The sequence below is a fragment of the Typopeltis vanoorti genome, chromosome 3 (genome assembly GCF_054136105.1).
Source record: "Typopeltis vanoorti isolate ZY-2024b chromosome 3, IOZ_Tvanoo_1.0, whole genome shotgun sequence".
In the NCBI taxonomy this organism is placed as follows: Eukaryota; Metazoa; Arthropoda; class Arachnida; order Uropygi; family Thelyphonidae; genus Typopeltis; species Typopeltis vanoorti.
This window is the reverse complement of record NC_143551.1, coordinates 130,213,956-130,227,776: the sequence shown is the minus strand read 5'-3', so window position 1 is coordinate 130,227,776 and position 13,821 is coordinate 130,213,956. Positions and strand designations below refer to the sequence as shown.

General features: G+C 35.5%; 1 protein-coding gene across 9 annotated transcripts in view; it reads left to right on the top strand.

Annotated features, from left to right (window-relative positions):
- The window catches only part of LOC150108568 (peptidyl-glycine alpha-amidating monooxygenase B-like), a 521,418-nt gene that overhangs the window by 314,580 nt on the left and 193,017 nt on the right, over nt 1–13,821 (top strand). For all 9 annotated transcript variants that reach the window (XM_090390860.1, XM_090390858.1, XM_090390856.1 and 6 more), the window contains one exon: nt 3,515–3,584. In XM_090390860.1, the coding sequence (XP_090246986.1) occupies nt 3,515–3,584 (70 nt within the window). The remainder of the gene's footprint in view (nt 1–3,514; nt 3,585–13,821) is intronic.

Genomic DNA, 13,821 nt, shown 5'->3' with positions numbered 1-13,821 from the left:
ACCAAGTATTTCATTCTATTCACCTCTATCTCACACTATACGGCCTCAAAACCACTGGCACTATTTCCACCTTGCATCTCTACTTTGTATGGACATAACTTTTTCTCTATCATCAATAGCACCCCCCCCCCCCCACTCCCATTTTACCGCTTCTATCCTCACAAAACACATCATATCCTTTCATCTCTATTCCTGTTAGGATGTCGTCCTCATAAAACCATGTCTCACTTATTCCAACAATTTTTGGGTGAACAGACTCACTTAGTGCAACCATTTCATCTGCCTTGTTTCTTACACTTCTAGCATTTGTATATAAACACAACAGCTCAATCCTGGATCTACAGCTAGTTCCACTGATAACACTCATTCAATCTCTCCATGCTCGACTGGGCCATTTCCCTTTCTGCTTATTCATTTTAGAACTCTCTTCGATTCCCACTGTTTCCTCTTGGTCCCAGATCATCCCATTCCTTTCCTGTCTACACATGCACATCCTCTTAGAGCATCCACCTTTCTCACACTGTGTATCCCTGTCCCCCCTGAGCCTCCCCGTTTCCCTGTTCATCTTGCACACCCATTTTCTCTCATTTTCCATATTCATGCCACTTACTTCCTCATTCATAACCACCTCTTCCATCTCTCCTATCGTACTCTCCTGCTCTTCCACATCACTTTCCACTTCATGTGATTCATTCTCTATACTCACTTCTGTACATTCCAGCAACAGTCTCTCCAAATGACTCACACCATAACCACTCAAATACAGTCCATTGCTCCCATACAGTTGACTTCGTCCTTCAAACTCATTCCACACATTAACAAATTGTACTCCCCTCTCCTCACACATTTCAGCCAACATACCATTCATAATCCTTACTCTCTGCCTCATCTCATCACAGTCATACTTAGGCAACATATTAAGCTCTCCTCACACATTTCAGCCAACATACCATTCATAATCCTTACTCTCTGCCTCATCTCATCACAGTCATACTTAGGCAACATATTAAGCTATTGTACCTATGCACATATTATACCATATTATACCTAGGAAAGATATTATCTTTCTTGTGCAAATCCTCTACATACTCTTTCCACCTTTTTTTCACTGCTTCTTCTTCCATCAGACATTTTTTGAATTACTTTTTACAATTCCTAATCTAAAGATAAACTTTCCTATAACATATTTATTTTTCTAAACAGATCTCTTGTTCTTCCCATAATATTGCTTTCTTCAATTTCCTTGCACCTTTTGTTTAGATGTTTTCCTTATCTTTCCTAGCATGTCTTTGGAAATCTGCATTCAGTTGTCTAACCCTTTCTTTGTGTCTCTGAAGTTTCATTTTTCTTATTTCCTCTGAAGAAGCTATTTGAATAGCTTCTTCTGACAACCATTTATAATCTTTCTTTCTTTCTTGTTGCTTTACTTCTTTGCTGTTTCTTCTAATTTTCTTCCTGTCCTCTCCAAACTTTTTAATTTCTTTCCGGCTTCTGCTTTAAAATACTTCATTTACAGGATTTAAATCAAGTCTGATACTATCCTTTTGCTTCTTCTTTGCCCTTAATTTTAATTTAACTTCAGTTATAATAATTCATGATTTGTACCAAAGTCTGCACCATGTAGTGTTTTTTTTTTTTTTTTTTTTTCCCCTGCTTGGATAGCACTCCTCCACCTTCTACTGGCTACAATATAATCTATCTGATTTCTGTATTCTCCATTAGGCGAACTCCATGTGCACAATCTTATGTTGTTGAAAGCTCAACACAAAACTCCAGCATCCTTTCTCCTGCTTCATTCCTCAGTCCTAAACCAAATTTTTCAGTGATGCCTCATTCTTCTTTTTAACTTACTATTGCATTCCAGTCACCTAATATCAAGAGAAAATCTGTTTTATCAATACTGTATACTACTCATTGCAAGCTGCTGTAAAATTCTTCAACCCCATCTTCACTGGATATGCCTTTATTCTGTCGGACACTGCGTTATAACCCAAAATGTATTTTTTGTATTCTCTGCTAACTATGAATGCTCTCCATTTCTTCGAAGGTTTTTTATTATACATTGATATATTAAAAATTATTATTATTATTTGACACCTCCAGGAAGTCCAAGGACTCATCGAGAGAGAGGGCACCTTCTCTACAGCTCTGTCTCCGCCACTCAACCCACCGACTACCACCACTAGTTTTTCCACAGACAATCACAAACATTCATACCCATAGCAGGATTCGAATCTGCAGCCTTTTGGTTGGAGAGCAGATACGCTAACCACTTGGCCAACCAGGCCGTCAAAAAAAAATGTTAAAGATTTATTTTGATGGTATGATAGAACAAATAAAATATTCAGCTATTGAAAATGCAAATTAAATATGAAATTAGACAGTAAAATAACGAACACCGTTATTATGAGGAGCCAGTTGTGTAAGTTTATACAGAATAAGAGAAATTAACCAAAACAATAAACTTGCAGTATACAAGACAGTTTTCATACCATAAGTTTGTGCTAAAAATAAAACAGATAGTCAGTGATTAGAGATCATACATATATGAGTGTTCTGAGAAACTTTAGGATCACAAAACAGATAGTATCAGTTGTAGAATCATATCAAAAATGGAGATATTAGAAAAGAACATGGCATTGTTAGCATTCTGAAATTTGTGAACAGAGCTAGTTTTAAGGAGTCATAACCATTTAATAAAAATGGAAGATGAACTTTAACAAAAGAGGTATTTGTTCATCCATGTATTATGATAATGATCCCTTTATTGACAGGACAGGTCAGGTAGGTTTTCCCAGGTTATGCAAGGTGTTACAAAACAGACAGAGATCCGATGATGTAGATTGGAATATGTGGAGTTTGGTTGGGATCCGTAAGCTGTTGTGCCACCTTTTGGTACACTTTGTCCTGTAGGGAAAATATCATCGATAAGACAAATACTGGGAGAAACTCATGTTTGAAGTTTAATGGAGTGAAACAGCACTGAGAAAGAATTGAAATATTATTTAATTCTTCCAATATTTCATCTCAGTCACTGAGACGTTGTCAGCGAGTACAATATCGAGTATGAGACTTGTAACACGCGTGCACAAGCACACAAAATTAAGTGAAACACATGGATGAAAGACTAGAGTCCTAACTATTTAGGACTAGTTAGTTAGTCCTAATTAGTTAGGACTACAGTCCTAACTAGTTAGCATCCTGTACACATCTGTTTGATGATGATGCTGTTTTTTAAAAGAAATCTCTAAATTAAAATATGCTTTCTTAAATTCATGGCATTCCTGCTTTTTTCCACTGAAAGGTGGTCTTTTATTAACTTATCATGCGCATTATTGTGGACCTCAGTGATAGGTAGGAATTATATGTGAAATATTTCTCACTGTTACTGCATTATGAAATTAGTAGCACAAAGTAAAGGGAAAAATACTGATCATGTTTTACATGATAATTTATATTACTCTTTTTTAAATGTATGCTTGCTGTACAAGAAACATTTTGCTTTCTCTTGCAGGTTTTATATGCCTCACGGGCTAACAGCCTACAAGGATGATCTGTGGTTGACAGATGTAGCTTTACATCAGGTATTCAAACATTAGTATGTTAAAGAAAGCCTAGACACTTTCTAGAGAGAGAGATTTTTTATCAGATATATCTAAATACAGGTAACCTTCATATAACACGGTACTTATACAACGCGGTTTCGATATAACGTGGTCTACAATTTCTAGTAACCTTTTTTTTTTCATATGTTGCACCGCAGGGCTTAAAAATCAAATTTTATCTTCATTAAATTTGTGTTGGCCCGCATCGCACAAGTAATTATAAGTATCGAATTTATTTTATTGTATCACTGAATAAGGTACTGTACAGAGGCTTTTGCAGTCTGTGTCATTCTCAACAAATAGTGCAATTAGAGACAGATGGAATAAAAACGGCGCTAACTAATAAATCACATGCCCCCCCCTCACAGAAACTATGCTGTATAGACTTAAGCAAAACCATATGTTGCACAAAAACACAGTAAAAGACTAAAAGCTATTGTCCAATTTTCAATTATGAAATAAGTGTTTGTTTTATTGCATTTGAATCAATGCAGATGTCATTATGACAGATCACAAAGGCTAACTTAAAATAAAAGACTACCAAGAATTGAAACATGCCATATAATGAATGTGTGAGTTTGCCTGCCAAGAAGCCATAAAATTCAACCAAGGGTTGAAACGTTTGTGTGAGTTGAGCCAGTCAGTAATGAGAAGGGAATGATAAATGACACCCTGTTGTGAATGTGTTAAAACTAATAGTGAATGTTGTTATGACAGTTTCAGATGTTATGGAATTCGATTCAAGAGAATTAGCATTTCAACTCAGCACTTGTCTGTTGCTTTTGTCTTTGGGTCGCACGATCTTTTGTTAATACTGCACCAATCATATGCACGTCGCTTTATAGTTGCTGTCTTGTGTAAAACAAAATTCAGCTTGTACGTATTGTAACAGTTAAAAAAAAAACTTGAATAATTTATGAGCGTATAAAAGGATATAACCTGTAAATCGTTGACATGCCAGCAAAATTCTCTGACTTGCCACCTCTGGCACGAGTGCCATAGGTTCGCCATCTAGGGTTTACTATATAAAGTGTTTATTGTTGAAAATTGTCTTTGTTTTCTGCCAGGAAAGTGCATTTAAAATCATAAGTGTGTTATTCTCAAGCTGAGCAGTTTATTTTCTGGCAAGTTACATACATATGTAATGCTTTTTCTTATGTAAAAGTTTATTTTTATTGTAATGATCACGAAAGGGGAAAAACCAACATTGAAGAGGAAATTCATTTCTTTCGAAGAAAAAATTAAAATCTTGGATCGGTTGAAAATTGGAGAAAAACCAGGAGTTGTTGCAAGGACGCTGAATTTAAATGAATCAACAATTCGAACAATCAAACAAAATGAACATAAAATCCGAGAAAGTGTTATTGATTGGGCAATGTTAAGTGCAAAACGCGTTGCTCATGTTTGCGATATTCTAATAGAAAAAATGAAGAAATTTCTAATGATTTGGATAGAAGATTGCATTCAAAAGAAAATTCCTTTGGATGGACGCCTTATTAAGCAAAAAGCTCTCAAAGTTTATAAACATTTAAAAGAACTCGATCAAGATTCTTCAGAAGAAATCTCTCAGCATGGATTTTGTGGCCAGTAAGGATTGGTTTGAAAACTTTCAAAAGTGGATTTTCTTCGTATAATCTTAAAATCCAGGGAGAATCAGCATCAGCAGACGTTGACGCTGCCTGGAAATACCCAGTAGAACTTTTAAAAATCATTGAAGAAGGTGGTTACAGTGCAGACCAGGCATTCAATGTGAATGAATCTGGGTTATATTGGAAAAAAATGCCAAAACACACCTATATTTCGAAAAATGAAAGATCAGCTCCTGGATTCAAAGTTTCCAAAGATAGAATTACTCTACTGTTTTGTAGTAATGCATCAAGTGATTACATGACAAAACCAATGTTTATTAACCGATCTGCAAATCCTCGTGCAATGAAAGGGCCCGACAAGTCCACCCTACCTGTTTTGGCGGGCCAACAAAAAAGGCATGGGTTACAGCTAGCATGTTTGAAAATTGGTTTTTCAAGTGTTTTGTACCTGATGTAGAAAGTTACACAAAGAAAAAGAATATGGACTTCAAAATTCTACTAATTTTAGATAACGCACCAGACCACCCAACAAATTTAAGCCATCCGAATATTAAAATAACTTTTTTGCCGTCTAATACTATTTCACTTATTCAGTCACTCGACCAAGGAATAATATGAACATTTAAGTCATGTTATATTCAGCAAACATTTGGAAAAAATGGAATCTAATCCAAACATGACAGTGCTTCAAGCATGGAAAGAGTAGTTTTCAGTATTGAATTGTGTAAAAATTATTTCTTTGTCCATTAAGGAATTACAACCCTCTATGCTGAATGCTTGCTGGAAAAAAATATGGCATGAAGCCGTTCTGGAACAAAATTTCGTACCTCCAGTGGATGCCGAGCTGCATCGTATAATAAATGTCACACATATTTTTGGTAGAGAGGGCTTTTGCAATATGGTTGAAAATGAAATTAGTGAATTAATTGATGGAGAAACAGATTTAAATGAGGAGGAACTGGTACAGTTAATAAATGGCATCGAACCAAATGGCAGGGAAAGTTCTGCCGATGATTGTGATGAATCCGTTAAAGAATTCAGTTTAAAGAAATTAGCAGAAGGACTGGACTTGGCAATCATTTACTGATAATGATCCCTCAATGGAGCACTCGGGAAAATTCATGAGACAATTAGATATTTGTTTAGCTCCATATTATGAACTTAATAAAAAATTGCAGCATAGTGGAAAGCAAAGTCTTATTAATGACTTCTTGATGACTAAACCAGCTGAAGTATGCAATAAGAATTATACAAATGATGTCCAAGAGACCTCCGGCCACTTAAAGAACATCTACGAAATGTTATTTCTGAAGACAGTGATGACCATTAAAATATGCGCTTTATTTTATTGTGTCTAAAACATTTATGCATTATGTGCAATAAAATTTATGTGCAATTTGTAATTTTTATAATTTTTTACTACGTATTTGTCTCATAGTTTATGTTTTCTTAACTTACATGAATTACTTAAATTAAATTAAAATATTGTTTTTGTTGGATATGTCATTATTTTTTGTATAATTTAAAAAATAAACGATTTCGGAATCCTACTTTTTCTATGTGATCTAAGTCTCGTATAACGCGATTTATATAACGCGCCATTTCTATGGAACCTAACATCCACGTTATACGAAGGTTACTTGTATGTATATATATATATATAGAGAGAGAGAGAGAGAGAGTTTTTTTTATCAAACCTTGGTTAAAATATATAGTTCATTAGCTCAAAACAAAGAAATATTTACATATCAAATGCATGTCATGTATAACATAAAACCATAAAATAACAAAAATAAAAACAAAAGCATAAGCAACAAGCAAAAGATGGAAGGATTACACGTTATCACGGAAAAGGTAGTACAATTTAAAAATTGTACTAACTCTAAGTGGAGAAGGCACTGCAGGTCTCATGTTTTCCACCACTCCATGATTTTTTTATGGTCTTTACACACTACGATTTTTCTTCTACATAAAGAGAATCATGTTATCTTCTCTGGTCAACTAAAGGATACAATTTGGGTTCCAGTCTGCACTGAATTCATTTAGAGTTCTCTGTGGTAATGATATTCCAGTAGCAGTTGGCAGTTCAGCTTTCTGTGTAGGCTGTGCATGAATATCTCATGTTATATCTCAGTTACTGAATCTGAGATATAACTCAGATTCAGTAACTGAGAGATTCTGGGTTTTCCCTTGTGTTCTTTAAATAAAAAACTGTATAAGTTACCTCTCGTCATAATGATAAAGAAGTTGTATATTCTGTGTCTTCTCTGCTCTGTGTGTAGCAGGCACCAGTAGTCTTCATGGCTGTGCAGATGATTACAGGTGCTAGAGTCAAAGTCCAGTGCATGATGATCCCTTTATTGACAAGACGGGTCAGATAGGTGTGCCCCAGGATACGCATGGTGTTACAAAACAGAGATCCAGTGCTCTAAGTTGGAATATGTGGAGTTTAGTTGTGGTCAGTAAGATGTTGTGCCACCTTTTGGTACACTTTTTCCTGTAGGGAAGATCCTATCAAAAAACTGAGTGACGTCTGTGGATATGCAGGTGAGCTTGAGGATTGAGATATTGATGAAAGTGCAAAAGGTGAGTCAGGAAACATTGAAATGAGATGGTAGTATACGTTCTTGAAATTAGTTCACAGTTGCAGAATAGAGTTTTCAGATGACAGGATTTGAAAGGTAGGTTCTTGGGAATTTCTGGTTTTAATTCGAATTCCTTATGGCGTACTGATGTCTGGAAAGTCATAATGGCTGTTTGAACTTGATATTGCTCTTTTGCTTTGGTGGTTTCAGCAGTAAACTTTGGAGGGTTTTCCACTGCTGTTTCTGGGTCAGAAGGTCTCCTCTAGTTCTACCTGCTCAGCTTCAGGTAGCTAAAAGGAAACGTTGGCCAGTTATGGGACTTTTTAATTTCTGTCTGAGAATAGACGCTCATTGAGCACCACCACTGCCTGGAATGACCAGGTTAGTGTGTGTGTGTGTGTGTGTGTGTGTGTGTGATGAAGCTCTGCTTTTCCAGCATTGTAAGGCATTGCAGTAGAATGGACACAGTTTGGGGAGGTGCTGGTGCATTGACCATTTGAAGGATTCCGGATAACTCGAGACCTTTTGTTGCTTCTTTCAGAATATTTCCAAGAGTTGTCATATAGGTCTGGTTAGTCAGGAGTGTCCTAAGGAGAAAGATAATCCTGAAGGAGGTGATTTTGGTTTGAAATGAGACTAGACCCTGGTCTTCCTTGTTTGAATGGCTTACAGAGTGCTGAGTAGGTTATCCAGTTGGTTTTATTCCAGAGGAATCATGTCATTGACTTTGTTGTGTCCATTTGAATGAATCATAAGCTTGGATGTTATCAAGGATGATGACTAAGTATTTTTGCCCTTCACTTGATCAGTTGCATTTGATTGGAAAGTCTGTTCTAGTTTTCCAGTTGCCTGCCCACAAGCAAGGAGACTTTTCAGAATTTAACTTTTACCTAGAGGCTTGTACATATAGTCTATGAACTCTGTGGATTGCTTTCATTTCTTTATCATTGCATATCATGATTGTGACATCATATGCTGATCTTCATATGAAGTCGTATGTTGATTCGTTTAGAAATCATGGTGCTGTATATTTTTCTTAGGAAAGGTTCGATGGCCAGTGCGTACATTTGTCTAGAAAGTGTGGATTCTTGTTTTGATCTGTTGAGAGCATAACAATGTGCAGGTGTGCTGGTTGTTTATCTTTAGGCAAAAAAAACATACTTGTCTATATAGTCTAGTAGTTGGACTGTTTGAATAATGAGCAGCTCATGTCTGAATGCTCTCTGTACTTCAAAGACGTATACTCTACTCAAGACTGATTAGCTAAATTTTTGTTCTAGCTGTTTGCAATGTGGATGAGATTTCTGATGAAATGTAGATTATCATGTATTAATCTTCCTGGCACTTCGTAGGTTTGATAGAGGGTAATAACATCAGGTAGTACATGCTTCAAACAGTTTGCAATTATTTTAGAGGTGATTTTGCAGTCTAATAATCATCAGTGATATAGGGTGCTAGTCTCTAAGGTCTGTGTAGTCTCCTTTCTTTGGAATGAAATGTGCAACTGAGGTTGTAACGGATTATGGAAGCCCATTCAGGTAAGCTTCTTGCAGCAATCTAAGGAGTTGTCCCAGGTGATCCCAGAATACTTGGGAGAACTCAGAAGTAAGTCTGTCCAAGCCACAGGATTTTTTCTTTGCTAGACAGTGACACGATGTTTTCAGTTTTTTCAGGATAATGGGTTTCTCCAAGTTGTTGTTGTTGTTATTGTGCAAATGAGACTTTTCTCGTTCCTCTCAGTATTTCATGAATAGTATCAGTAGAGTTTTCTATGGAAGTATATGAATGTTGTTTTGTAATGTTACCATCCTATAGTTTAATGGCTGGGATGAAACTGTACATACACACACACAAACACACACACGTTAATTCAGTGAATTAAAGTTTATTTCTAATTAGAAGAAATGTAGTTAAGAATTATGCTAAAAATATTTAAGAAACTCACATTAAATGTTTTGTATAAGTTCATTAATTACCTGACATTGTCTCTAATCCCAAGCAGTGCCATTTTATGCAAATTCATTACTTATTTTAACAGTATTAACAACACCAGATGAACTATTTAATAAAAAAAAAAGATGTCTATTAACTGGATTATATTTCTCTGAATTTCAAATCATCTTCTTCAGAGCACAAAGCAGTATGTTATAGTTTATATGCAACAATGGGTAGGTGAATCAATTCAAAATGTAACAGACAAAAGATCTAAAGTCCTACTTTGGGCACCTTCTAATGTTGTAAAAATAAAAGAAGTATTACAGCTATGTAGGAGTTGATCTTAAGATGACATTCTCCCAAATTTTTGACAAATTGATGCAACCATACTTGTTCAGGTTAGGAGAATTCTTCGTAGTCATGACTGATTCTAAAAATAATCTTCCTGATCTGTAATGACTTCTAAATAGCAGTTTTCTTCCATCTAATCCTGTATGAAGGGAGGGGGGGGTCCAAAGCATGATCTGACTTGCATAATAATGGTAGTGAATGTATTTTTTATGTTCTCTAAGGCAGATGTTAATAGATTAACAGATGTTAAAGACAAAACACTTTAGATGCTTTTGTCGCCTAACTAAACAGCCAACACTTTTAATAATTGTTTCTTTTTTTTTTTTTTCCAGAATATTTTAAAGTAATTGTTTAACATCAACTTTGGAAAGCAGCACAAAAATAATTTCCACAATATTTTCAGTAACACATCTTTCCAAGTGAATATATATATACAGGGTGTTCGGGATAAATTTGACAGTTTCGTAAGGAAAAAGAAAATCTTCTTTGTATCTATTAAATTTAATGAATTGACAAAAAACATTACAGGCAGAGTTAATTATAATACTATCAACAAGATTTACTCAAAATAACCACCATTAGCATCGATCACAGCTTCAATCCTGCTTCGGAACCTCGAACAAGCTGATGCTACAGTCTCCCTGGGAAGGGCCGCAAAAACTGTTTTAATTTTATCCATTAACTGGGCTTTTGTATTACTGGAAGTGCGATTGGTGTCTTTTTCAACTGCGCCCCATACAAAATAATCCATGGGGTTAAGGTCTGGGGAGTTTGGAGGCCAAACATTTGGACTGGTGAAGTCGTAGAAATTTTCATACAACCATTTTTGACTTTTCCCAGAGGTGTGGCAAGGGGCCGAATCCTGCTGCCATACATACGGCCTACCATTGGCTACCCTTGTTATCCAGGGCTTGACTACAGTGTTTAGCAACTCCACGTAGCCATCTGAAGTCAACCTGAGGCCCTCTTGGAAAAAATGCGGAGGCATCACATTGCCTTCAGAGGATACACATCCGAAAACCATCACAGTTTGGGGAAATTTAGTCTGCATTACACGAGGAATGTCCTTTGTACTGTATGCAAGCCATCTGTTATTCTGCGTGTTGTGTTTTTGATCCTGGCAAAAGTTTTTCTCATCGGAAAAGAACCAGATTGTTTGTGGTTCCGCAGGATGTTTCACTCTGCTTAGAAGTTTCTTCGCGTTTATCAAACGTTTTTCACGGGCCTTTTCTGTAAGCAGCTGACCTTTGCGGCGCTTGTATGAGTAGTAGCGGAGGTCTTCATTGAGTGCAAGCTTCATAGTAGAGGCTGCAACATTCATTTCACGTGACAAAGCCCGAATTCCAATGCCAGGGTTCTTCAACACCTGTTCCTGCAGATTTGCGAGGAATTCTGCTGTACGAACGCAATCAGATCGTCTGCTAGGGATCTTTCTTCTTGCTACATCCTCGTAGTCACCATTGCAAGTCTCTAGTTCATGCCTGATTGTTTTTACTGTATTCAGGGAGCATTGGGCAGCAGCCGAAATATCCTTATTTTGATGGCCGGCACGAATCATCATGATACAAGTTATTCTCTTCCATGATTCAGGTGGGTTCCAGCTATCCATCCTTTCTGACATCTTGTATATGAATGAAGAAGGGTCCAACCTTTTAAATGAAGAGAAGTGTGTGTTAATACATGTAACTTACGGAAAAATATAATTAATTATAAATATGTCAAATTTATCCCGAACACCCTGTATATATATATATATATATATATATATATCTTGAAAACAACTAAATGTTTAGTTGGAAATTCCATTTAACACAGTTCACTCTTCTAAGTTAAGAGGTTATCAAGGTTGCAACTTCCCTACAGTTAAGTCATTGTTATTCTTATAATTATTTCAGATGTTTGGTTGGCAAAAGTGGCAAGAAAATAATCATGTATACTTTTTTAAACAAACAAAGAAATAAAAAACATTGTAAATTCACTCAAGAAAAAAAGAAAATATTCCATATTTTTCTTCTTTTTATTATTGTTATTATTTGGTATTTTCTTGTAGCACAAAAAAAGAAATCACTGCACATTTGAAAAATACATTTACTGGTAGTTCAGATATGTAGCATTTTTGAAGTAGCTATACTTTTACTGCTATTTAACACTAAAATGTATGAGTATGTTCCCCAAATAATTTCTAACAATTGTCTTCTGAGGTTTTGAAAATAAATTATCTGAAATATCAGCAAATTTTAATTTGCTGATATTTCAGATAATTACCTATCTATTTATAGATAGGTAACCCCCCCCCCAAAAAAAAAGTTGAACAATTATGTTCAACTTTTTTTTTTGTAAGTGCATATGTAACATATATGCACCTCTTTTAAAAAATTGAAAGCCTTTTTTTGTCAAGATAATTCTACCAGATAATTTATAATTTTTTTTTATAACAAAAGTGAGACTATGATTATTATAAATGAAGAAATTATTTTGAATACACATTATGAAGGAAAGTGGTATTAAACATGATATCAAAATTGGAGATGTTAATGTCAGCTCTTTGCTTTATGCGGATGATGTTATACTTCTAAATAAATCCGCTACAAGTCTGCAAGATTCTCTGACCAAATTGAATAGCTGTTGTAATAGATATGGTATGAAGGTCAGCAATAAAAAGACAAAGACAATGAAAATAGGCAGAATCATTGAAAATGTCAACTGTATTGTGAATGGAGAACCTGTGGAACAAGTAAAATATTTCAGCTACTTAGGCACGATTTTTAGTGAAGATGGTAAATTAAATATAGAAATAGACAACAGAATCAGCAAAGCTGGTATGGTGGGAAGTCAATTGAATAAATTCATATGGAATAAGAGAGAAATTAGTCGGAACACTAAATTGGCTGTATACAAGACAGTGTTCAAACCAGTTTTAACTTATGGATCTGAGAGCTGGGTCAGAAGTAAAACACTTGACCAAAGACTAGAGACCGTAGATATGAGAGTTCTGAGAAAGATTATAGGCGTGAACAGATGGCATCAATGGCAATATCATATTAAAAACGAGGATATTAGGAAAGAACTTGACATTGTCAGCATCCAGGAATGTGTTAGCAGAGCTAATCTCAGGTGGTATGGTCACCTAAACAGAATGGGCGAGGAAAGATTAGCAAAACAAATGTTCTCTGTCAGGTTGGCAGCAAAACGACCCAGAGGAAGACCAAGATATAGGTGGATTGATACAGTACAAAATGCCTTAGACGATAGAAATATAAGATCTGATAATGTTGGAGTCTTGACAAGTAACAGACTGAATTGGAAGAAAATTGTAGATAGGAAGTTAGTAATGATAGAATTTTTTCATGTAGTACTATCATATCCTGTACACCCCTTGTGGGTACATGTAGGAATTTGATGATGATGATGATGATGAAGAAATTATTTTGACATAATTATTCTATCAGCATGAAAAAGGAAATATCGGTATTTCTGTTTAGGATGTCTGCTAAAGAACTGACAACAAAATAAGACATTGCTGATGTCTAGCTGCACCGTTTCTGTACTACTGCTTGAGGCTCTCTAATGTGACTTCCAGGGAAGTGTTCTCTCTTGTCTTTTTCAATACCAGTGAGAGTACAGGAAAACCTCACTTGACGCAATTAATTAATCCATAAATTAATACGAGAGCTAAGCGAATACAATAAACAATAGGAATAATTATAACTCATCCATCAGTTAGTGTAAATTTAGAAAAAAAAATTACAGTATAAG